Here is a 27465-nt window from a genome sequence, read left to right as displayed (position 1 = left end):
TCTACAAGGAGCATTGCTGCAAGAGAGCAGAGGCCATCAATAAGTATCCCCACCATCCAGGTCATCTCTCTCCTTGCTGCTGCTGGCAGAAAGGAAGTACAGGAGTCTTAGGTTCCCCACCTTCAGAATCAGGAGCAGTTATTACCCTTCAGCCATCGGGCTCCGGAACCAGTGTGGATAACTTCACTCATCTCAACACTCAACTGATTCCACAACCTATGGAAGTACTTTCAAGGACTCTACAATTCTTGTTCTCAATATTATTTATTGATCTATCACTATTATTGTTTGTATTGCATTTGCACAGTTTGTGTCTTCCTTTGCACATTGGTTGTTTGTCTGTCCTTGAGGAGTTTTTCATTGATTCTATTTTGTTCCTTTGTATCGATTGTTAGCGGCTGGAAGAAAATGAATCTCAGAGTAGTATATGGTGACGTACACTTGGTGGACACTTTATCAGGTAACTCCTGTACCTAATAAAGTGGCCACTGAGTCTATGTTCATGGCTTTCTGCTTCTTTAGCCCATCCACTTCAAGGTTTGATGTGTTTTGCGTTCGGGGATGCTCTTCTGCACACTGCAGCTGTATATGCGGGGTTATTTGAGTTACTGTCGCTTTCCTGTCAGCTTGATCCAGCCTGACAATTCTCCTCTGACCTTTCTTAATAATAAGGCATTCACTGGATGTTTTTTGTTTTTCGTACTATTCTCTGTAGGCTCAAGACTGTCGTGCATAAAAATCCCAGCAGTTTCTGAGATACTCAAACCACCCCACCCTGTCTGGCACCAACATTCATCCCACGGTCAAAATCACTTAGATCACATTTCTTCCCTGTTCTGATGTTTTGTCTGAACAACAACTGACCCTTTTGAACATGTCTGCATGTTATGCTTTGAGTTGCACGATTGGACGATTAGATATTTGCATTAATGAGGTGTATGGGTGTACCTAATAAAGTGGCCACGGAATGTATACGTTCTTTGAGAATCAATTTACCTTCAACTTTGATATCCATTAGAGCCAAAATTAATGGACGCAAGTTGTTTCTCCAGAATGTGCTGCGTTTGCTTTTTTTGTATGCTAAAAGGTTAAAATATAATGGAATATCAATAACTTTTTGAATAAATACATCAGCCGGAACCTGAGTTAACTCACATGGCAGTACATACCTTTTATTGCATACTCTGCGTGTTCAAGCTCTGAGTTCTTGCAAGTAGGCTTATGGAATTGAATTTTATGGAAAATTAATACTAACATTTGCTGCTGCTGTTACAATAATATCGCCCTTTTTGTTTATATTCTAGCCCTTGGAGATTCCTGATGGCCACCGAGCACCTTTCCCTTCCCACTATCGCAGCAGCAGTACTCGCAGTATTGACACACAGACACCCTCTGTGCAAGAACGCAGCAGTAGCTGCAGCAGCCATTCACCATGTGTCTCTCCCTTCTACCCCACTGGATCTCAGGAGGGAAGCCCATGCTCAGGAGAAGACCTTCAATATGACAGGGAAAAAGGTGAGAGTATAGGCTTCACAATGGGACTGAAAGGAATTTGTGACTTTGGTTCCATTGGTCACCTGTATGTAGATTCAGACAGTGCAGTAAAATGGGCTTCATTGCAAAATGCTATATAAGTGTGCAGAAATAATGATCCATACAATTCAGTAGACAAATAGATAAGTCATGTGTGAATATTCTGATTCTGTTCAGGATAATTTGGTAGGCTCTATTGTCAAAACTGAACAATATTGGTCTAAAATCAATGGGAGGAATTATTGCTGCTGTATTTAGGGAAAAATTGTAAATCCTTTATTGTGCTGTTAGAAATACTGCACTTAGTTTTGAACATAAAACATTTGAGCTGGCAGATAGCAGTACTAAAAACAGATGATTACACCACTGAGTATCGCCATTTAGGAACCTGAAGCTGCCAAGGTCATTCTGTGGGTGTTTCTTAGCAAAGGTGTGGAATGGGTTGGGGGGCAGCACGGGGGCCAGTTTTCTTGGTGCCACAGTGGGCTAGGCAGAACACCGAACCTGGCCAGTTTTTGTCCCATTGAAATTGTGATAGGTGTGTGTACTCCCGTGGGTGCTGAGGATGAAGATCTGTCCGATGGATTCATCTACCATTATTCCTCAGCCTCATCTTTACAGTAACGTACTTTGTGATGTTTCTGCTCCCACTGCTCAGATTTGCAGAAGTACTTACAATTTAAGTAGAGAGTAATCATAGCAGTTCTAATGTCCATAGAGTGACTGGGGAAATCTACTAAGCGGTGGTACTAGGGAAAGCATTACAGCAACCCACCCTGTTGGTGTTTTGAGAAGACGGCAGTTTGAACTGCTGTTGTTTGTATGTTATCCAGTGGAATGCAGACATCCAGAGACAAGTAAGGGTTGGTAACTTAGGGATGATATGTGCTTAAAGGTCTGCGTTACAATTTCCCTGAGTGCATTCTGCATGGAGTTGCTGACCACATTTTCTCCCCAGTGCTGACTTTGAAAGTGATCACAAAGTTCACAAAATTATCCATTGTGTAAGAGAATTTCAAATGCATTGGATCATATCTTTGTTCCCAGAACAGTAAAGGTACCTAATTATTTCTGAATTGAGATCAGCCAAACCTAGTTTCAATAAATACCAATTTTCCCTTAATTAATGTTGCTTTACCCTTTTTCCTTTTGCTGTCTCCCTCTCAAGACAGTCGTCATTATGTTGGCGCTTAACAAACTGATTATACTTTATCTGATTTACCTTTTTCAACCTACCATATGTCAAGTATTTTCTTAAGTTTTGAATGCAATTCTGGTTTAATCTTTGATGGTTATTATATTTGTCCCTATATTTCCCCATGAAAGTTAAGGTTTGTCTTCCATGGGTATGACTCCAGGAAGGAGAGGAAATATAAAGGAGCCTATATTTTTTTCATCTAGCTCTTCGTTATGCAGATATCCCACAACAATGAATTATCCTTTTAAGTTGCTCCAGAGATATCTTGTCCACAGTCCTAATCCAAACACAGGTACTTATCAGTCCTTAATTTACCTGTCACTAATTTGTAAATTGGTTCCTTTGCTCTATAGTCCTGGTTTAATTTATTACAATGCTTCAGATAAGCACGTTCTATTTTGCCCCGTTTTTGATTTCTTTTCATTTAGCTCCTAACAAACGTTTTCCACTAACTTATCATTCTGAATTAGCGATGAGTTTGGTCATTCTTTCTTCATTTGTACTTTCATGGTTACAGAACTTAACATAGTGTTAATGGTGTTTAAACTAAACTACAATAACCCAGGCTCTGGACATGATATCTATACGAGGCTTCTCTTGCAAGATACCAATACATCTTTTATATTGATGTCCCCCTCTTTAGCCACTGTCTTATCTTTATTCAAGGTTTTGGCACCCAATCAATTGATATAAACTTTGTTGGACAGCTTTCTAAGTATACTCTCTTATGGACCTGAGAAATCTGCAACCTGGAAGATGGCCACACACTGTTTGATTAGGGTCTGCTTTTTTTTTAGCTAAAGTAATCTAAAAGTAACCTCACATCTTTTTGTCGTCTTATTCTTCAAATGTCAGCTGCTTCAAATATATGGAGTTTCTGCTTCAGCTATTTGTTGTGATGAAATATTCCACACCCCAGTGATCATCTCATTGAATCAAAGAAAGTTTTTGAAGAACCAGGACAAAGTAGCCAGAGGGTTGATGTTTTCTCAGGCTGGGATGCCTATAATAAGGGTCACAGTATCAAAGTAAGAGTTGATCCATTTAGAATTGAGATGAGAAGAAAAGTCTTTACCTAAGGGGTGTTGAATCTTTGGAGTTTTCTGACAAGGAGGCTTGGTCATTAGAGTATATTCAAGACTGAGATCAGATGGAATTTTGGATATTAAGGGAATGAAGGGTTAAGCTGTTGGAAAGAAAAAGTTACTCATGATTGGTGAAGCCAATGCTGGTTAATGCTTCTTTTTCCTAGGTTAATAATTGCATGTGAAAACTCTCTTCCAATCTGCTTTCTTAATTCTTTGTGACATTTAATAGTGATTTTCTTTTTTTCCTTTACAACATTTATAGATTTACAATGTAAATTCCCTTTTACAGTAATTCCTGTTCGTACCTACTCTACCTTTCTGAATATTAGAGGCTAGTTTTTTTTCTCTCAAGTCATTTCTTGTACAGTTTTCATTGGAACAGAAAAGGCTGAGTTTCTTGTTCCTGGAGTGATACTGGTGAATTTATACTGCACATTCATTGTCTATGATCAATGGAGCAGATTGTTACTCTGACTTCTTATTCCAAAGAATACTGCTGTACTTTGTGTTATCTGTGAAAACTTGCATGTTTGGAAAGTTAAGTACTTGGATCTTTATTTCACCATTCATCCTGACCCCTCATTCCTTTCCAAAATATATTGCTTTACACATCTCCAGTAAACTTTACCTGCATTGAAGATATTCCTATGATGTCATTAACAGGTTATTTTGGTATCAGGTAGAATGTTAACTTTGATGTGAGTGTGTGACAAATGCCCAGGTTTATATATTACCAAAAAAAGACTGCATATGCTGAAAAAGTAAAATGAAATCAGAAAATGCTGGAAATACTCAGCAGGTCAGGTTGCATTTGTGGGGAAAGAAATGGATGTAACTTCTCAAGGCAAGACCCTTTCTCAGAACATGGAAGAAATAAGAAGAAGCTTGTTAAGTTGCAGGAAGGATGGGGGAGGTGGATATACCACTTAATATTGAATTCTATGTCAGCCAGCTTTATTTCTGTCTGTATCATTCATCTAACTGAGATATTGGTTCAGTTTGTTTATTTTAGTTCTTTTTTTTTACTCTCTGGAAATGCAGGATATACTCGGCCAGATCTGTCAGGCATGTCTGCATTTCACACTCCTGCATCCTTTGGTCTACTGCCCCCATTTACTCCATGGACAGATGACCTTGTTTACAGCTTATCCTCATGGTTACTGCTGTTTGTCCTATTGGAACCAATTCCCTGCCCCACCCTGCAGCCTAACAAGCTGCTTTTCTCCTTCACATTTCTGATAAAGGATGAAGGAGTTAACATATGAGGAGCGTTTGGCAGCTTTGGGCCTGTACTCACTGAAATTTAGAAGAATGAGTGTGTTTTTGATTGAAACCTTCCAAATGTTGAAAGGATTAGGTAGGGTGGATGTGGAGAGGATGTTTCCTATAGTGGGGGTATCTAGCTCTAGAGGGCGCAGCCTCAGAATTGAGGGGCAACCTTTTTAGAACAGAGGTAAGGAGGAATTTTTTTTAGCCAGAGAGTAGTAAATCTGTGGAATGCTCTGCCACAGACTGCAGTGGAGGCCAAGTCCATGGGTATATCTAAGGTGGAAGTTGATAGTTTCTTGATCGGTCAGGGCATCAAAGAATATGGCGAGAAGGCAGGTGCATGGGGTTGCGTGGGATCCAGGATCGGCCATGATAGAATGGTGGAGCAGATTCCATGGGCTGAATAGCCTAATGCTGCTCCTAAGTCTTATGGTCTTGGTGCCTCTCTGTGTTCACAAATCTGGCTCATAATTATATATTTTTAAATCTTCTACTAGATATCCATAGGTACCTTGTTGCTCTTTCTTCTCAGAGGCAAGTTTAGCATTGGTCCCTGGAAGAAAATGCATGTGTGAGGAGGAAAAATTAAATCAAGTTCTTGCAATGTAATTCTTGTATTTTGTAAGCATCCCATTGAAACCTTTGGTTTCAGCATTTTTTTCCACTTTTTCTTGCCCTGTCTTTGTACTTCACTATTCACTCCAAATTGAGATATGATCTCATGAAAGCTCCTTGAGTAGTTAATTGCCCATAGCTATTAGAAGAACTTGTGATCACAGTTTTAGAAGAAATTACTTGCCCATAACTGTTAGAAAAACTTGTGATCGCAGTTTTACCATCTTACTTTGTTTACCTTAAAACAAAACTTAAACCATATTTCACTGTTTTGTTTTTGCCCTGGTATATTTGCTTTATTGTGGTACCAAAGAAGTTGTGACATACCGGGATTGGAATGCTTCCTGACAAGGATCCAATAGCAGTGTTAGGCTGATAGTCATATGTACTGTGATGTTGCAGGCTCTTTCAGGAAATGAAGCCTCCACCCTGATAACGAAGAGCATTTTTAGTTCTGTCTGTTTGTTTGTGCTCATTTACAGTGAGATAGTTTTCTTTTTTGCCTAATTACCCCTCTGTCTATGGCCTATTAGTCCAGGTAGGAAAATCTTCTGAAGGAAAATCTTAGCATTTCACAATGAGGATAAATTGGAATAGAAGAGCATTTTCTGTGCCATGCCATGTGAATTCTTAGGATTTTCCTATATTCTTTGTCCATCAGCTCTTCATCTATTCTTTAGGTGTTTGTAAAAGCATCTTTCCTCTGACTGGAAAACTTATGTAAAGCAAAGACTTTATATAATTATTATAAACCCATGTGAGATTCTGGCTTGTTCAGGTTTTTTTTCTGATCATTTGCTGAACAATCATTTGTCCCACAAAATAGGATTGTTGAGTCATACAAACAATTTGATTTTAGTCTCATAATGGCAAGCATGTTGCAACTCTCAATGCAAGGCTTTTCATTAAGTACCTAGAGCTGATTTAATTTTCCTTGCACGCTTTGAGAATGTGAACACTTATGCCCTGTTGTCTCAATTTATCATAACAAAGAAAGTCATAAAAATGTGTACAACAAAAATAAAATTGAAAGGTATGTGTACAATCCACAATTTTGTTTCAGTTGGTGTTAAAAGTAAGCCATAGTTGATTCAAGATTATTTGACACTTTTGCAGAAGAGAGCTGGATAGAAGTATGTTGAAGGTTCTAGAAGTATTTGCTATTACTAATGGGGAAATAACTTAAACACCCCATCAATGAAACAAGAAGATAACTAATTCTAAATGAACTTGTGTAGATGTAGCTTAATGGGCTTTTCTCTTTTGTAGCTTTCTGGTTTGCTTTTATTCTTATGAAATATCTCCAATGTTGCACCACTGGGCAGTCAAATATCTTCTCTATTCATTGGAGTGGATGGTGACATCTGATGGTCTTCATAGCTCTATGTTCATCTTACCTAAGAGGCAGTCATGTTAATTTCCTTGTTAGTTACAGAAGCTGTGTACATTCAGTAGAATTAAAAAAAAAAATCTACTCATTGGACACAAATGTAGGATTTATCACGATGGAGTGGCCGTGGGATCGCCCTTTTTGCCAGTTATTGCTCATTTCTACATGGAGGACTTTGAGGAGAGGGCTCTGAGTTCATCGCCGTTACCCCCCAAATGCTTCTTCAGATACATCGATGACATCTTTGTAGTGTGGCCTCATGGACTCCGGGCACTCCAACAGTTCCACCACCATCTGAACAGTATACATCCAAACATTTAATCTACGATGGAGATGGAGAAAAATGGTTACCACCCGTTCCTGGACATTCTAATCCAGTGGAACACGGATGGTAGCCTTGGACATGGTGTATATCGGAAACCCACTCACACAGACTTGTACCTCAACAATAACAGCCACCACCATGCTTCCCAATGTAGAACGGTCCTTTCTTCTTTGATTAACCATGCAAAAGCTATTTCAGACATTGAGAGTCTCCGCAATGAAATAAGATGATTACGCACAGCGTTTTTATAGAATGGCTACAAGGTGAAGGAAATACATCTGGTCCTTAAGAGGACTGACAGAAAAACCAAGAAACCGAACAATGAGGAGGAACCTGTCACTACCGTCTGTCTTCCCCATATTTCCACAGTTTCTGGAAGGATCACCAGGATGGGACCGCATGGTAAAGGAAGCCATTGAAATAAAACTAGAAGAAAAGAGTTTTAACCAAGTCAATGGACTTGGTTTAATAACTGGAATTCAATTGTAAGCAGGGTGGGAGAGCGAAACCTGATTGGACAAGGACTGACGAATCGGGGGGGGGGGGGACGGACTTCGGGGATATTAATACCACTGGACTAGACATACCCAGGCATCATCCCTGAAGAAGATGGCAGAGTTTGTCATTGAAATATTGGTTATAATTTTTACCTGTACAAGTCAGAACCTTGAGAAGAGTTTGTTAGATTAAATTCTGTTTTTCTACTGACAATGACAACCAGCTGAAATTTGCTTGATTCTATTGAGATAAGAATTTCCAAGAGCTTTTCTTAAATAGTTCAGCCCTTTTGTGTTTACCACTCTTGGGAGTTAGCAGTGCCACTAGCTATGAAATTACTCCACTTGTTTGATGGGACAAACGCAATGGTCAGTCTTACTTTTCATGTGCTGAGTGTCTGCCCAGATCAGTGTAGATGGGCTGAAGTACCCATTTCTGTGTTGTGTAATTGGCATCTTCATGTCCGTTCTTTGATTATGTGGAATACATCAAGGCAACAACATGTTATTTTCGGTCTTGCCAAGTTGTGCACTTTCAGGTGCAATAGGAATTCAATGTTACTTGAATTATATATCTGAATTTTCACATCAAGTATATTTTATTAGGACACTTGTACCACTCTTGTAGTAAAATTTGTGGCATTGAGATACAACTTCATCTAATAGGGTTTGGAAAATATCATTTTTCAAAACAAAATTTTTAATCAATGATTTATTTTCCATGCCTACATGCAGTATTAATCATGGTTAGTTGTTATGCAAGAAATTTTACCTTGGGGGTGAGTGACATGGTAACTTTGTATCAAATTTTGTAATGCATGTTTACATTACATGTTGGCATATTTCTGATTAAACCAGTTGCCTAAAGTGAATTGAAAGCAGGAAACATTGTTATATACAGAAAAAAAAAACAATTTCCTGACTGACTTGATATAGTTACCCAGAACATTGACTGTTGTGATTAAGCAAATATTCATGAATATGTAATAAAAAAAATCCGCTTATGCAGTGTGCACAGATGTTATGATCAATGACTTTAAGTTCAAAGGAAACCTGTGCATTTGTCACTAATTCTATAGATTAAATTAAATGTTTTGGAAGTCTTTCAAAAAGAAAATTAAAAGAGAAGTACAGATTGTAGTAGTCTTTCAACTAAGGCACTGTTTGATAATAGAAATTGACTTTTGTAAATTAAAGTTTCATATAATCCTTCTCCACTGTTCAAATATAGCAAAATTATCAAGAAAGCCAAAGGACATTTCTGGACTGGTGTATATTATTAATTGACAAAATAATTATCATAAATCTGGCTTGTGTTTACATTTATAAGTGAAAGTTATCAGTTTTTGAAAGAGGAGTTTGTTGTTCCTTTCTCAAAATGTTGAGTTGCTGCAGTATTTTAAGTCTTTCAAATGTTTTCTTTTCTCTCATCCAGGCTACTCTTGAACTGACTGCTTGAAAGTGTAAGAGATCAGTCCAGGATGAACCGCTCACCTTATTAATTTGTTTCCATTTCTGCGTTGTCACCTTTGTCTGCCCAATTCCTAGTTTAAGAGAATGCAATTTACCAGCTTTCATTATCCTCTTTCTATCTGAGCAACTAAGCATTACATAAATTCCCAAGGTGATCTTTATGGCTTTTTACAACACTATGAATAAGATTGGTAAAATTACCCATGTGGAGGACATTGGTTACTGATCCGTATACTACTGCTTTGTGATTTAATATGGTGAGAGTCTTTGGTGCAATGCTACCATATCTTTCTTGTACATGTTCATATTAAAATATGTAACAGACAGTCAATTTGTATGTGAGAGTATCAGATCAGTTAGTTTGAGAGTGTTTAGTTACGGACAGTATAAATGACAATTTCAGTAAGTGAGAGCAGAGGAGAACTTTTCCCCTAATATTCTATTCTAATACTTTCCTGATGTACTTGTCATTTTTACCCTCTGTGAGCTTGAGTTGATCTATAGTTTTCTGCCTCATTCCATTTTTCCATTAATCCATATTTGCTGATCTATGTTTCCAAACCAATTAATGCAATCATGTAAATGTTGTTATCCTTGTTTTTCAAATACTTTCGTACTGTGAATGTCTGTAATGCTGCAATCTATTCCATCCTAAAACCTCTGAGAACTCCTTGAACTCTAATATATTGATTTGATTAGGGTGCTTAAAGTAATGGAACTCTGAGGAGGCAGTGATCATAACATGATAGAAATCACCATGCAGTTTGAAAGGGTGAAGATAAAGTCAGATGTATCAGTATTACATTGGAGTAAAGGGAATTACAGAGGAATGAGAGAAGAGCTGGCCAAGCTGATTGGAAAAGGACACCTTCAGTGTTGTTGACAAAACAGCAATAGCTGGAGTTTCTGGGGCAATTCAGAAGGCACAGGAACGATACATCCAAAGATGAGGAATTATTCTGAGACAACCATGCTGAGAAGGGAAGTTAAAGACATCATAAAAGCACAAGAGAGGGCATATAATATTGCAAAAATTAGTGGGAAGTTAGAGGATTGGGAAGCATTTAAAAATCACCAGAAGGCAGCTTAAAAAACCAGGAGGAGAGAAAAGATGAAATATGAAGGTAAGCTAGCCAATTATAGAAAACTAGTTTATAGACATTTTTTCAGATATATAAAGATTAAAAGGGAGGTGAGAGTGGATTCCTTTCAAGACCTGAGAAAGGGTCTCGGTCCAAATGTCAATTCTTTATTCCTCTCCATAGATGCTGCATGATCTGCTGACTTCCTCCAGCATTTTGTGTGTGTTACTCTAGATTTACAGCATCTACAGAATTTCTTGTGTCTTGATCACAATAACTGGACCAATCCAAACTATTACACTTTCATCAATATGCTCACAAATCCTTATTGATCTAAGAATCTTAGCTGTGCTGCTAAGTGGTACATATTCTACAGTAACCTGTTCACTAATGCTCAATTTCAAGTTAGCCAGGACAATTTGTCTCAAGAGCAGCTCGCAGCTTTGACCCAGCTTTGAACACAGAAAAAAGAGCTGAATTCCTGAGATGTGTAAGTGTAAATTCTTTTGTTAGTAAGGCCACCATTTGATATCAAAGAGCCTTACTGAAACCGAAGGCACCAAGAATCTAAAGGAAAGCTCTTCCCCAGCTGGAGCTGTGCCAAGTACAGAGTGAAATGTTGGAAGTCAGTCCTTTAAGATGCAAGCCTTGGCTGAGGGCTTATTCAGTGCAATGTTTGGACCCAATTCCCTCCAGCTTCGTTCTTGATGAACTTTCTCCTCCACGTCAGAGGTTTATGTTACATGATATTCCATTTTGTTCTACCAAAATAATGAAGCTAAATGTGCACGATCTTTAAGAGCTGGGCAATATTCAGACTTGAGTTGATAAAAGGCAAGTAAATTTCCAACAGCAGAGTATCTATCTCCAACACAGTCATAGCCAGAGGTCTGTATTACACCACCAGGTTGCCATGACTGCAAGAGCCTCAGTGTTCTGTGCCAAATGGCTCAACTCTGGGGCATGTCTCAAGCGTTGAAGGACTGCTGTCCACTTGTCTGGACGAATGTAGCTCCAGTGTGATTCAAGAAGGTTAACTGTCTAGGATGAAGAAGCCTCCTTTGATTGGTACTGTAAATATTCAACACATTTACCATCTTAAACGCTCATTACCTTCACAATTGACTCTTGGTGGGAGGAGAGTAGACCACCTACAATGTCCACTTCAGCAACTAGCCTGAGCTGCTTTGGTGAAGTTTCTCAAACTCCCACCTCTCAGATGGATAGGAGTAGCAGGTGCATGGAAATGACACCTCCTACATACTTCCGTCCATGTTTCGTGCTATCCTTACTTGGAAATATATCATCTGTATTGTCACTGATTCAAATGCTGGAACTCACTCATAACAGCACTGTACGAGTATATTCAGCACAAGGAATATAGTTCAAGAAATTGCTTCAACACCAAGATTAGTAAGGAAGAGTCTTAAGTCAAGCTTTACCTGGTTATCGCATGCTATTAGCACATAGTCTGTTTTCCCTCCCTTCACTAGAAACCATCTGTGCAGACCCACGCCCCTTCCTCCTTTTATTTCCTCCTTTGATTTCCTCCTTTGTCTTGCTGTCAGTGTTTGAGAAACTGCATTTCTGTGAAGCACTATGGAATATTTTTCCACTTTTTGAGGTGCTACTTGAATGCAAGTTGTGTCTTTTATACCATTTCAACATGGAAAGTCATTATATATTCAACATGTTAAACCCATCAACAACCAAGCACCTACTAGGAACTCTGAATGCATTTCTTCTGGATCTGAGTTAGATAATTTTTACGTACATTATTTGTTGGAGAGGCATAATTAAAAAGCATCCAAATGATTGAGTGTTAGAAGAGTAAATGTACTTGATGAACAGTCACTTCCATCTCGGCTAGACTAAAGAGGGGAAAACTAACTGATTTAGATATTCTTCAGGTTGGTTTCCACTCAATCCCAACAGTGATCATGAAGACCTGACATAATAAATGCTGCATCATTCACACTATATAGCTCAGTGCTATTGCAAGTCATTAATCTATTAGAGGAAGAGCTGCAGGTGGTATATTAATTTGTGTATTTCAAGTGAACATTCTGTCTGGCTATATAACATCCTTGCTGACCAAAGCAGATCTTGTAACCTTGGAAGTATTTAGTTACCAAAATGTTTTGCAAAATACTGTATAATATGTAGAATCTGTAATATGAAAACCATATTGTCATAGCACAGGGCTCAGCCGCACCTCCTTCCTGGCACAAAGTTTATGGCTATGCTGCCTGTTGCCCAGCAACCCCTGACCATAGTCCATTCCTGCTCATTCCAAAGCCTAAGGCACAAGATTGCAATGCTCTCCTGCCTGTATTTCTGATCAACCCAGTCTCCTGGACCAGAACTCCAGTTCTGCTCCACATCTCCTGACAGAGCCTTGGAACACAAATCTGTCATGTGCCTACTTCTGACCTGTCACCCAGCCATGAACCTTGGTTCAGATCAGGCTTATGTTTGCCTTATTTTCAATTTCGAAAATATGCAGCAGAACTTTTCGTGGGGGAAAAAATTCCATGTTCTTTAGTTAAACTCTTCCCTTCAGAAGTCTACACAAAATTAAAGAGCTGCTTTTCAAGGAGATGAAATTGAGTCATAGTGTCACATAGCACTGAAGCAAGGCCTTTAGCTCACCATGTCTGCTTTGGTCATCAGTTACCTATTCGGACTAATTCCATTTACCAGTGATCTTTTGCTTACATTGCCTTAGTGACTCACTGTGCGTTCAGGAGCTGCTTGTATGTTTAGAGTATCTGCCTCACCATCCTCTCAGACAGTGAATCTCTAATTTCGAGTATTGGGTGTTGCAATTCTGTAAAACCTCTTTTGCAGGGGGGAGGTTCTTGCTCTTTACCCATCCCTGTGGTTGCACATTGCTGCAGAACCTGCTTCTCTACAGGTATGGATCTGACACGTGGGGATAACGCTATGGGTACTATTAAGCTGCTCCATCTGTTGTCAGTTATACACTTGGCTGCAATTGCCCCACAGTGATATCTCTGTTTCTGTCAAACGACAATGGGTAGCAACCTCCTGAATTGTATTCTACTGTGGGCTCGTTTGACAACTGCAGGATCGCAGTTTGAAAGTAAGTTACCTGGCATGATTTTTTTAATTATCTTCAGAATTGGTGTGTAGGTAGTGTTTTGGTTAATGTTAGTTCCATTTTATTTCAAATTTTATCAGCGAGCTAGAAAAGGAGGGAAGGAAAATGACAAATATTTACTCAGGATTTTTTCTGCAGTTGGTTGGGTAATCTGTAAAGAGATGGTATCAGAAGAATGGTTTTGCTGTTTGAGCTGAAGGAAGCATGATATTATTGCTGCTGGCAGCTGCCAACAGTCATTTGAAGCATTCACACATTTAAATCTTACACTAGAATTACGTGCAGGAAGTAGATGCTCCACGGTGGTTTGCTGTGTTAACATGACAGGATAACAAACAGCTGCTGGACAGAACCATCCACCTGTTATAAAACTTTTTGAGGAATAACAGCAAGCTGCAACACATGAAATGATATCGGGAAGCCAGCAGGAATATTAATGATCTATCCTGAGTAGCATCCAGTACCTTTGACCATTGGCTTAATTGCAAAACATCTGAAAAATAATTGGAAAAATGCATGTTCTACGTCCTGCCAATTTCTCCATCACGGTTGCAAGTGTATTTCTACAACTGGCACTGCATCTTTCAGAAGGTCTGGGTCGAAGTTGGAACAGTGAAACAAACGGAAGCTGAAGTATCCCAGTAGATGTTCACCCTTCTCTCCTGTGTTCCAAATGATAGAAAGCAGCTGACGTTTGAAAATTACCCTCCATCCCCACTTCCTCCACTCCCATGTGAAGCAGTAAATTATTGTGGCTTATTAATAAATTAGTAGGTCCCAAATGACCCCAGCACAGTATTGCCAATGCCATTACAATGAATGGAATATTGTTGCCCTTTAAGAGTACAATTACACAGAATAACAGACTGTTGTTTCTATTCAGGCAATTGTAAGATTTGTCAAGCTTAAATAATGAACATATATTAGCAAAGTTTCTTAAAAATTGAAATAAATCTAAGCAATCATGAATAACTACCTTTTTCAGCTGTAGTACTTTGGTAACTTTTACAAGGCAGTAATTTAAGAAAATCCAATTCCATAATTGGAAAATTTACATGAAAGACTTGTTATTATTGGACCCTATGACCTGAACACTCTTCTCTGATGTTTGGAAGGTTTAATAGAGGAGTTGATTTTTTTTTCTGGAAATACTGGAATGCTTCTTATACAAGGGCCACGTCAGTTTAGCTTTAAATGTTCAGGAACTTTGGGATAGTGGGAAATAAAGGAATATTCATAAAATGGTTCAGAAATAGAATGGGAAGTTGTAAAAGGCCATTCCCAAATTCTGAGAATCTGTTAGATTAGTGGATACAACCAATACTCGATGAGATGTGCGTTCATGTTGATAGGTGATATGTTTGCTGATGTGGATGGATGCACAGTCCTGTCACTTACTGTGCATGCATTAGTGTTCGTCTTCCAGTCTCTTAGACACAAAGGTTACGTGGTTAAGAAGTTATTACCCATTGCATCATCTTGTGACACAAAGTCTTCCTTTGTTTAGTGATATTCTGGATATTTCTTTTAATGCACATGTATGGGTAAATATTTATATTCATTGGTTACTGTCAGCCATTTGAGTTCTGCTATTGAATATTAAGTTGAAGTAGCAATGAATTCTTGATATATACTCGAAGTTATACGTACTGTATGTCTATTTGTTCCTGAAAGTGGCTTTGTTGAAAAAAATGTAAATATGGTTCAGTCCTGTCATATGTTTGTAATATATTGGAGAGTAATTTATGAAGAAATGTATAATGTGCTAATTTTAACCTTAAAGTATGAATACTGTTATGAATTAGCATTCTGATGTCTCTATTGAGCTAATAAATTGGTTTGTTTCACATTATGAATCACAATACCTGTGCTGCTTTTATTAATATAAAAAAGTTATCTTGTTCTTATTCCAATGTTACCCCTTAGATATTACTGCTAAACAAAGTTTTAAATCTCATTTCCAGATGAAACAAAAGAAGTAAAAACAGAATCAGATAAAATATATGAATATTAAATATTTCAAATGTTGTTATCTTTGATTTATGTCGGTTTACTTTTTACAGTATTTTTATTTGCATATAGAAACTTAAGGCTTTCACTGCATTGATATGTGAAGAAATCACTGTGTGAGGATTAGGCAACCTTACATTTGCCATACACATATTTGTGTGAGTTAGGAACTTTTCAATTTCAAAAAAATATTAAAGTTATTGCAAAGCATACAAAACAACATCAATTTATCTAACTTCCTGTATTTTTGCCCCCCCCCCGCCCCCCGGCTTTAATATTTTATTCCCGTTCTGACTCCACTCTTCTCCTCAGCTGCTCATCATCTCTATCTGGTTTCTCCCTTCTTTTCTCCCATAGTCCACTATCCACTATCAGATTTCTTCTTTAGCCCTTTACCTCTTCCACTTATCACCTCACATCTTACTTCATCCATCCTCAGCCATTGACGCTGCATGACCTGCTGAGTTCCTCCAGCATTTTGTGTGTGTTGCTCTGGTTTTCCAGCACCTTCAGAAACCTTTGTGTTTACAGCTCATTGCAATAACATGTTTGAAGCTTCTGAAGTTACTTGGATCTGTTCATGGGATACTCAGGAAAATGAAGATTTACTACAACAAGCAGATTTTATTAGGTTTTTTTTCATCATAATGCTTTAGCTCCACAAGCCAAAATAAGGGAGCATGTCAGTAGGGAAGTAGAATTGCCAAAAACATGAGTAGTGTATAGAATCATTTCCTTTCTTTTTTTTGGTTACGTAAGCATTAATTTTCAAAGCATGCATGCATTAGGATAGCAACAAATTCCAACCTGCCTAACTCTTGTTATTACTCTACATTACTGCAACTGCATCATCGTATGAATTCTATTTTTAGAACTAATTTTAATCTAGCAACCAAAAAAAAGTTCTTGGTTTTATACCCTGCCTAGTGGTAGTCACAGGTAAGTTCTGTGCTTTCAACTTAGTTAAAATACCAACCATTAGTTGAAATACCAACCTCCCCACCAACCCTCCTTGTGCACCTTTGTTTTGAGCTGCATCGAGAGCAGGCAACCTCTGATTATATATTCCCATACTGTTGCTCATAGCATATATTTCCCATCAAGTTTTGGATGCATGATTTATTAGAAACAGCATGGTCATGTAGACAAGCCACATCTTGAAACCTATTCTCTGCAATCCTGTCATTCATCTGTGAGAAATAAGAGTGCTGTGGTGTGGAAAACCATTGAAAATGCTCCCTGTATTCTCCATTACCAATCTTTTCTGTACTTTTCAACATCTTGATTTTCATTAACATCTGATTTTTCACCATCTATTTTGACCTGAATGTCTGCTGTGCTCCGCAAGGCAACAATTGTGAGATGGGCTTATCTTTTATGATGAGGAGCCTGCTGAGTAATACCACTGCTTTCGCATTGTAAGTGCGTTTTAAACCTTTTTGCATTGATTCAGAAATGATGGGATGAACACAGCTTTTAAATGGTTCTGAAGGCTATGTTTTTCTGTTGTACTAAAACTGCTGGGCTAGAGATCGAGGGAGCAAATTTTAGGGTCTTAGTTGGGTGCCAGTCAACAGGCTGCCTTGATCTCATGACTGGAATCAGAGTTTCAGTTGTCCAGGTAAGTAGAGAGTATTCCATTACACTTGTGAGTTCTGCTGTGTAGATGATGGAAAGGCGTGGGGAAAATTGAAGATGAGTCACTAATTGCATTTACCCGGTCTCTGATCTTTTCTGGGGAGAATCTGATAAGGTTTTTCCATTAAACTGTGCAGGATCACTCCCAAACCATAGCTGATTTATCCTACAACTCCTCTCTCCCACCCTTCACCTTTCCCATTTTGTCACTGTTTTCAAGTGTCCATGTGGCCTCTGTTTCACCACCATGGCTTTCCCCAATACTACCGCCCTCCAAGACTTTGCTACTCCTCCATTTCGAGGTACTCTGTGCATTCACCGTTCTCACTACCTACTCTCTGCCAAGTTTGTCTCTACCTTCATCTGCTTTGTATCCAGACCAAAATACACTCCCTAAACTTTCTGCCATCTGATCTCTTCAGAACAATGAAGCTGGTTTTCATTTTTTTCTGATTGTGTTTCCTTCAATTGACTTATTTTCCTGTATCGTTACTGTAATTGTCCTGAGGTATGCAGCTCACATTCCTATGCTCTTGAGTGAAATGATGGTGAATGTTTTCAAGTAATTACCCAAATTAAATTTAATTATTTAAAATAAAAACTGCTCAATATTGATATTGATCATAATCACAATGCTGACATTACATTAAAGCAAATTTGTAAGTTACATTTTTAATTGTTGCAGACTGTTATGATAGTCTTCTGCAATAGTATTACACTCTGGTTTACAGCCAAAACTGATGATGCATTAGGCTGATTTCAAGTCAAGTACACGACAAGCCTACTTCAATAACCCTGCCTTTATGTAAATAGGATGAGCAGCACATTCTGCTGTGGGATGAAAGCTGCTGTTTTAATTCCAGTCAATGGCGAATAAAAGTGTTTTTTTTTCCAAGGATTACAGTGTACTTTTTTTCTTCTGATACTTCTCTCCCCCCTCCGCCCAATTTTTCCATTCTCCATTTTGGCTTCCCTCTTGCCTTCTCTTATCCACCTGCCCATGGCCTCACTGTGGTCCACTGCTGCCTCCCCTTTCTCCCATGGTCCCCTCTCCTCGCCTATCGGATTCCTCCTTTTTCAGATCTTTACCTTTTCCACCTATTACCTCCCCTCCCCCATCCACTAATCTTCTCCTCTACCTAGCTTCACCTATTACCTTTTAGCTTAGAGTCATAGAAAAGTACAGCACAGAAACAGGCCTTTTGGCCCATCTAGTTCATGCTTAACCAGTTAAATAGCCCAGTTGTATCAACCTCCACCTGGACCATAGCCCTCCATGCCCCTACTGTCTATGTACATATCCAAACTTATCTTAAATGCTGAAATTGTGCTCACGTGCACCATTTAGGCTGGCAGCTCGTTCCACACTCTGACAACCTTCTGAGTGAAGAAGTTTCCCTTCATGTTCCCCTTAAGATTTTCACCTTTCACCCTTAGCCCATGACCTCTCGCTGTAGTCCCACCCAACCTCAGTAGAAATAGCCTGCTTGCATTTACCCTGTGTATACGCCTCATAATTTTTCATACCTCTATCAAATCTCCCCTCAGAGTTCGATGTTCCAAGGAATAAGGTCGTAACCTGTTTGATCTTTCCTTGTAACTCAGAACCTCCAGTCCCAGAAACATCCTTGTAAACTTTTTTCTGTACTCTTTCAATCTTAGTTACATCTATCCTGTAGGTAGGTGACCGGAATTGCACATTATACTCAAAATTAGGTTTCACAAACATCTTATTCAGTTTCAACATAATATCCCATCTCCTGTACTCAGCAAACAACAGGAATTCTGCAGATGCTGGAAATTCAAGCAACACACATCAAAGTTGCTGGTGAACGCAGTAGGCCAAGCAGCATCTATAGGAAGAGGCGCAGTCGACGTTTCAGGCCGAGACCCTTCGTCAGGACTAACTGAAGGAAGAGTGAGTAAGGGATTTGAAAGCTGGAGGGGGAGGGGAAGATGCAAAATGATAGGAGAAGACAGGAGGGGGAGGGATAGAGCCGAGAGCTGGACAGGTGATAGGCAAAAGGGGATATGAGAGGATCATGGGACAGGAGGTCCGGGAAGAAAGACGGGGGGGGGTGACCCAGAGGATGGGCAAGAGGTATATTCAGAGGGACAGAGGGAGAAAAAGGAGAGTGAGAGAAAGAATGTGTGCATAAAAATGAGTAACAGATGGGGTACGAGGGGGAGGTGGGGCCTAGCGGAAGTTAGAGAAGTCAATGTTCATGCCATCAGGTTGGAGGCTACCCAGACGGAATATAAGGTGTTGTTCCTCCAACCTGAGTGTGGCTTCATCTTTACAGTAGAGGAGGCCGTGGATAGACATGTCAGAATGGGAATGGGATGTGGAATTAAAATGTGTGGCCACTGGGAGATCCTGCTTTCTCTGGCGGACAGAGCGTAGATGTTCAGCAAAGCGGTCTCCCAGTCTGCGTCGGGTCTCACCAATATATAAAAGGCCACATCGGGAGCACCGGACGCAGTATATCACCCCAGTCGACTCACAGGTGAAGTGATGCCTCACCCGGAAGGACTGTTTGGGGCCCTGAATGATGGTAAGGGAGGAAGTGTAAGGGCATGTGTAGCACTTGTTCCGCTTACACGGATAAGTGCCAGGAGGGAGATCAGTGGGGAGGGATGGGGGGGACGAATGGACAAGGGAGTTGTGTAGGGAGCGATCCCTGCGGAATGCGGGGGTGGGGAGGGAAAGATGTGCTTAGTGGTGGGATCCCGTTGGAGGTGGCGGAAGTTATGGAGAATAATATGTTGGACCCGGAGGCTGGTGGGGTGGTAGGTGAGGACCAGGGGACCCCTATTCCTAGTGGGGTGGTGGGAGGATGGAGTGAGAGCAGATGTACATGAAATGGGGGAGATGCGTTTAAGAGCAGAGTTGATAGTGGAGGAAGGGAAGCCCCTTTCTTTAAAAAATGAAGACATCTCCCTCGTCCTAGAATAAAAAGCCTCATCCTGAGAGCAGATGCGGCGGAGACGGAGGAATTGCGAGAAGGGGATGGCGTTTTTGCAAGAGACAGGGTGAGAAGAGGAATAGTCCAGATAGCTGTGAGAGTCAGTCGCTCCCTACACAACTCCCTTGTCCATTCGTCCCCCCCATCCCTCCCCACTGATCTCCCTCCTGGCACTTATCCGTGTAAGCGGAACAAGTGCTACACATGCCCTTACACTTCCTCCCTTACCATCATTCAGGGCCCCAAACAGTCCTTCCAGGTGAGGCATCACTTCACCTGTGAGTCGACTGGGGTGATATACTGCGTCCGGTGCTCCCGATGTGGCCTTTTATATATTGGTGAGACCCGACGCAGACTGGGAGACCGCTTTGCTGAACATCTACGCTCTGTCCGCCAGAGAAAGCAGGATCTCCCAGTGGCCACACATTTTAATTCCACATCCCATTCCCATTCTGACATGTCTATCCACGGCCTCCTCTGCTGTAAAGATGAAGCCACACTCAGGTTGGAGGAACAACACCTTATATTCCGTCTGGGTAGCCTCCAACCTGATGGCATGAACATTGACTTCTCTAACTTCCGCTAGGCCCCACCTCCCCCTCGTACCCCATCTGTTACTCATTTTTATGCACACATTCTTTCTCTCACTCTCCTTTTTCTCCCTCTGTCCCTCTGAATATACCTCTTGCCCATCCTTTGGGTCACCCCCCCCCGTCTTTCTTCCCGGACCTCCTGTCCCATAATCCTCTCGTATCCCCTTTTGCCTATCACCTGTCCAGCTCTCGGCTCTATCCCTCCCCCTCCTGTCTTCTCCTATCATTTTGCATCTCCCCCTCCCCCTCCAGCTTTCAAATCCCTTACTCACTCTTCCTTCAGTTAGTCCTGACGAAGGGTCTCGGCCTGAAACGTCGACTGCGCCTCTTCCTATAGATGCTGCTTGGCCTGCTGCGTTCACCAGCAACTTTGATGTGTGTTTCCTGTACTCAGCAGTTTGATTTATGAAGGCCAATGTGCTAAAAGCTTTCTTTACAACCCTATCTCCGTGTGTTGCCACTTTCAATGAATCATGGAGCTGTATTCCCAAACCCCTTTGTAATATTGCGATCCTCATTGCCCTGTTGTTCACTCTGTTACAACTACCCTGGTTGGTCTTACTGAAGAGCAACACATCACACTTGTCTGCATTAAGTTCCATCTGCCATTTTTCAGCCCATTTTTTCCAGCTGGTTTACATCCTGCTGCAAGCTCTGATAGTCTTCCTTGCTTTCCACTACACCCCCAGTCTTGGTGTCATCTGCAAATTTGCTGATCCAGATATCTACATTGTCATTCAGATCATTGATATAAATGACAAACAAAAGACCCAGTACCGATCCCTTCAGCACTCAATTAGTCACAGGCCTCCACTCAGAGAGGCAACCATCTGCTACCACTCTCTGGCTTCTCCCACAGAACCAATGTCTAATCCAATTTATTACTTCATCTTGAATACCAAGCAACTGAACCTTCCTGACCAACCTCTCATGCGGGACCTTGTCAAATGCCTTGCTAAAGTCCATGTACATAACATCTACTGCCTTGCTGTCATCGACTTCCTCAAAACCCTATAAGTTTGGTTAGACATGACCTACCCTGAGCCAAGCCATGCTGACTATCCCTAATCAGTGTGTGTCTCTCCAAATACTCTATCCAAAAGCTAGTACGCCTTCACCTCCAACAACCTTCTTAATGTGGCTTCTTCCCCTTTCCTTTCCAGTGCTGATGAAGGGTCTCTGCCTGAAACAGGGACTCTATTCCTCTCCATAGATGCTGCCCGACCTTCTGAGTTTCTCCAGCATTTTGTGTGTGTTACTTTTACTCGCATTGTATTTAACAACTATAGAGAATGCTTATGTAAATGAGATTAGAATTTGTTTTAGGGAAGATTAATGGGGAACTGGAAGACTGCGTTAACATGATGGACACCTTTGTCTTCTATGTAAAGATCAAGTTCAAGTTTAATTGTTGTTCAACCATACATGAATACCCATGAATACAGCCAAACGAAACAGTGTTACTCAGGGGCCAAGGTGTAAAACACAGTACCCAACCCACGGTTATCCACAGCTCAAGGCACACATAGCACATGTAAGACAGCAGTAAAATGCTGTCATACACAAAAAAATATATAGTCCAAGTCCCTGGGTCCATGAATAGTGCAACAGTCTGCAGTGGAACACCATACTTCTTGTCATCTGCCAATGGAATAATGGAGGGCAGCACCAACTCCAGCATGGACACCACACCAAATCGTCTCCGGTGCAGCGCACCTACTCTGGCTCTCTCCTGGGTGTCAACAAACAGTCGACATTGCGGTTTGAGACCTAGTCACGCTATGACTATGACTATATTTCCATATGTCATAAGGAAATATGGAAACATCATGGTTTACGTGTACTGTTCTGATTCAGTGCTGACCTGATTTTATTTCTCAAGAGCAGCACAGTCGTACAAGGAGTCGAGCTGATAGTTCACAACTTCAGTGGCCATGTTCAACCTTGACCTCCAGTGCAGTCTGGGTAGAGTATCTGCGTGGGTTCTCCTGAGTGCTCTAGTTTCCTGTTATCTTCAAAGACAAGAAGGTTGGTGGTTAATTGGCTGCTGTAAATTACCCCGAGAATGTAGGTGAACAGTAGAATCTTGGGGTTGTGGGAATGTAGAGAGAATAGGGAAAGTGAGGTTACTGTGAATGGGTGCTTGAAGACTAGTATGAACTCAAATTCCAGTTTAATTATCATTCCACTATACATGAGTAGAGGCAAATGAAAGGGTATCCCTCCAGTCTGAGGTGCAGAACATAACCAATAACACAAATAGCTCATATGGTTATGATTTCAGGAAAACATACAGTCTTTGTAACATACTCTGTGGTATATGACTGATTCTAAGATTGAGCGCTTCATTTTGGACAATTTGATTTGTTGTGCCTAATACTGATTTATTTTGCATTCAGTACTGGCCTAATCTGTGCGCAGAATTTAAAATGGCTTGATTAATAAAGAAAACTGAACCTACACCTGTAACCAAAAACATGTTTGCACATGGAGTGTGAGAAAGCAACCATAATTGGCAGCATACTTCTAAAAGAAATAAACATGTAGTTGAGAGCAGTTTCACTTTTCATGCCAGAATGCTTGCTTTCAAATGATGTTTTGGACTAGAGTTTGTATTGGACAAATATTCAAATGTTAGCAAGATGCATAGAAGAACAACTTGTATTTATCTGGTGCCCTTTAACATAGTAAATTGTTCAGAAACTGGACAAGGAGTGCACACAAATTGGACCTGTCTTTCCTCATAAAGGATATGAAAAAGTATATTAAACAATAATGTCTACAGCATTCCATCACCTAGTAGTTCCAGTTGTATTTTTATATTCATGTTGAGAATATACTGTATATTTACTGATTTCTCCAGTGTTAAATATTCATTGCTTCATTTGGCATTTTTTATGACCGTGAATGTGGGTAAGCATAAGCAGCCTGATTGTCATGAGTAAAGCAGTGAAGGATGAAATGGTATTGATTTATGTTGCTTGCCATGAAAGAGACTGCAGATGACAATGCAGCAGTGGTGGAGCTTGCCATACAGATCTTGTGTGGGTTGGAAGTGTCTTTGACTGTCCTACAGTAAGAGAGAGAATAAGGTCCAAAAGGCCCATGTGTGCTCCGTCTGCCTCCGATGTGCATACATTTTTCAGACTATTAGTTTTCAGTCTCATTCAGGCATTGCACTGCAACCATAGCTATAAATTATTGAAAGAAGCGTTATGTATTATGGTCCCTAGAGGTGCATGTTAAGTAGTGAAACAAGATGTTTAGTGTGATAGCAAATTGAAGTCTCTGGAGAAATAATGAATATTACTCTGTTATCTTAATTAATTAAATTTGTTGAATAGCGATTTTTACACTCTAAATATCATGCACTCACTCAAAAGAACTGCTTGAAATTTTTGCCTTTTTGCTTGGTCAACAAAAATAATTATTCAGTCAGAAACTATGCTTTTATCCTTTATAAAAAGGCAGAATGCATAATCTTGTAGAAACACCTTTGGGTTTCCTCATGCAGCCCCATTGTGGCTCAAGATCTGGGAGGACAAACCAGGGTAGAAAATAACACGGTGAACAGTAGGGCTCTGAGAAGTTTGGAAGAACAGAGGGATCTGGGAATACAGATCCATAATTCCTTGAAAGTGGCATCACAGTTAGATAGGGTCATGAAGAAGGCGTTTGGCACATTAGCCTTCATAAATCACAGTATTAAGTACAGGAGTTTAGATGTAATGTTCATGTTGATGAGGCCAAATTTGGAGTATTGTATGTAGTTCTAGTCATCCACCCTCAGGAAAGATACCAATAAGACTGAAAAAGTCCGGAGAAAATTTACAAGGATGTTGCCAGGACTTGAGGACCTGAGTGATAAAGAAAAGGGTGAATAGGTTAGGACTTTAGACCCCAGAGCATAAGAGAATAGGGGAGATTTGGTAGAGTTATACAAGATGATGAAGTATATAGCTAGCATTAATGCAAGCAGGTTTTTTCCCCAATAAGGTTGGGTGAGACTGGAACTGGAGGTTATAGGTTAAGGATGAAAGGTGTGAAATAATTAAGGGGAACTTGAGGGGGAAATTCTTCACTCAGAGCATGTTGCAAATGTGGAATGAGCTACCAGTGGAGAGTGGTGGATGTGGAATCAATTGCAACATTTAAGAAGTTTGGATGGGAGGTGTATTGGAGGGATATGGTATAGGTGCGGGTCAGTGGGACTAGGCAGAATGTCAGTTCAGCTTGGACAAGATGAGCTGAAGGGTTTGCTCCTGTGCTGTAGAGCTTTATGACTCTAAGTGGATTTCATATCCGGTGTTTTGTTCTTAAACTTGGCAGTATTTACATTTACACTTGAAATATTTGACAGTTAACCCTAACTTTCTACAATCTGTCAAGTTTGGAGGTTAATCTCATGATAACCTTGTGGTTTTGTGCATCATTAACACCCCTTTTGAGCTTCACCTGTTCCTATGCAAAAAATGGGTTTTATAACACTTTATTGGGGGAAAAAACCCTTAATTTTGTGATTGAACACCATTACACAATTAATTTTTGGATTACTTAGTTGAACCAATTTCTTCCTTTACAATCTGAAATCTTTCAGTGACCTCTTCCTTTGCATTTGCAGACAGTGGGAGTAACTCACCCCTCCCCAAATATGCTTCATCACCCAAACCAAACAACAGCTACATGTTCAAACGAGAACCCCCAGAGGGATGCGAGAAAGTGAAAGTCTTTGAGGAAATATCGTAAGTGTTTTTGAATAATTTTCCTTTAAAAATTAGTAAATTGAGAAATGACTGAAATGCACATTAGATGAATAGATTAATGAAACAAATACCATAGCATCCTTGGTTGTTTGGGTTCTGTATTTGAATGTATAATAGGAAGTTTCATTATTAAACATGATGACTTTAAAATGTATTTTATGTACGATGGTATCACATTTTGAAACACATTCTTTTCTGTCAAGGGATAGAACTCCATTGCTAATGAGAGAGTCTCTGAGTGCATCTTAAAATTAGAATAAGCTATTGCAGTAGTCCAATTAAAAATAATGTACTGTTCTTCTGATTGTGAATTATTTGAGGCACAAGATCGATAAATAGTATGTAAGCTAGAGAGAAAGTTAATGTTCTTTTTAATATTATCAACTAGAGTTAACTTTAACTTAAGTATAGAACATAGAATAATACAGCACAGTACAGGCCCTTCGGCCCACAATGTTGTGCCAGCCCTCAAACCCTGCCTCCCATATAAGCCCCCACCTTAAATTCCTCCGTATACCTGTCTAGTAGTCTCTCAAACTTCACTAGTGTATCTGCCTCCACCACTGACTCAGGCAGTGCATTCCACGCACCAACCACTCTCTGAGTAAGAAACCTTCCTCTAATATCCCCCTTGAACTTCCCACCCCTTACCTTAAAGCCATGTCCTCTTGTATTGAGCAGTGGTGCCCTGGGGAAGAGGTGCTGGCTATCCACTCTATCTATTTCCCTTATTATCTTGTACACCTCTATCATGTCTCCTTTCATCCTCCTTCTCTCCAAAGAGTAAAGCCCTAGCTCCCTTAATCTCTGATCATAATGCATACTCTCTAAACCAGGCAGCATTCTGGTAAATCTGCTCTGTACCCTTTCCAATGCTTCCACATCCTTCCTATAGTGAGGCGACCAGAACTGGACACAGTGCTCCAAGTGTGGCCCAACCAGAGTTTTATATAGCTGCATCATTACATCGCGACTCTTAAACTCTATCCCTCGACTTATGAAAGCTAACACACCATAAGCTTTCTTCACTACCCTATCCACCTGTGAGGCAACTTTCAGGGATCTGTGGACATGTATCCCCAGATCCCTCTGCTCCTCCACACTACCAAGTATCCTGCCATTTACTTTGTACTCTGCCTTGGAGTTTGTCCTTCCAAAGTGTACCACCTCACACTTCTCCGGGTTGAACTCCATCTGCCACTTCTCAGCCCACTTCTGCGTCCTATCAATGTGTCTCTGCAACCTTTGACAATCCTCTGCACTATTTACAACACCACCAACCTTTATGTCGTCTGCAAACTTGCCAACCCACCCTTCTACCCCCACATCCAGGTCGTTAATAAAAATCACGAAAAGTAGAGGTCCCAGAACAGATCCTTGTGGGACACCACTAGTCACAATCCTCCAATCTGAATGTACTCCCTCCACCACGACCCACTGCCTTCTGCAGGCAAGCCAATTCTGAATCCACCTGGCCAAACTTCCCTGGATCCCGTGCCTTCTAACTTTCTGAATAAGCCTACCATGTGGAACCTTGTCAAATGCCTTACTAAAATCCATATAGATCACATCCACTGCACTACCCTCATCTATATGCCTGGTCACCTCCTCAAAGAACTCTATCAGGCTTGTTAGACACGATCTGCCCTTCACAAAGCCATGCTGACTGTCCCTGATCAGACCATGATTCTCTAAATGCCCGTAGATCCTATCTCTAAGAATCTTTTCCAACAGCTTTCCCATCACAGACGTAAGGCTCACTGGTCTATAATTACCCGGACTATCCCTACTACTTTTTTCGAACAAGGGGACAACATTCGCCTCCCTTCAATCCTCTGGTACCATTCCCGTGGACAACGAGGACATAAAGATCCTAGCCAGAGGCTCAGCAATCTCTTCCC

The 27465-nt window shown here is 40.3% G+C and overlaps 1 protein-coding gene across 3 annotated transcripts in view; it reads left to right on the top strand.

The window, feature by feature from the left end:
• glcci1a (glucocorticoid induced 1a) overlaps window positions 1-27465 on the top strand; it is a 235131-nt gene that overhangs the window by 187984 nt on the left and 19682 nt on the right. For all 3 annotated transcript variants that reach the window (XM_063043803.1, XM_063043802.1, XM_063043801.1), the window contains exons 6-7: window positions 1305-1515; window positions 25423-25543. In XM_063043803.1, coding sequence (XP_062899873.1) covers window positions 1305-1515; window positions 25423-25543 — 332 coding nt within the window. The remainder of the gene's footprint in view (window positions 1-1304; window positions 1516-25422; window positions 25544-27465) is intronic.

The sequence above is a fragment of the Mobula hypostoma genome, chromosome 3, assembly GCF_963921235.1.
Source record: "Mobula hypostoma chromosome 3, sMobHyp1.1, whole genome shotgun sequence".
Lineage (NCBI taxonomy): Eukaryota > Metazoa > Chordata > Chondrichthyes > Myliobatiformes > Myliobatidae > Mobula > Mobula hypostoma.
Note: the sequence above shows the minus strand (reverse complement) of the source record. Positions and strands in the feature narration are given on the sequence as shown.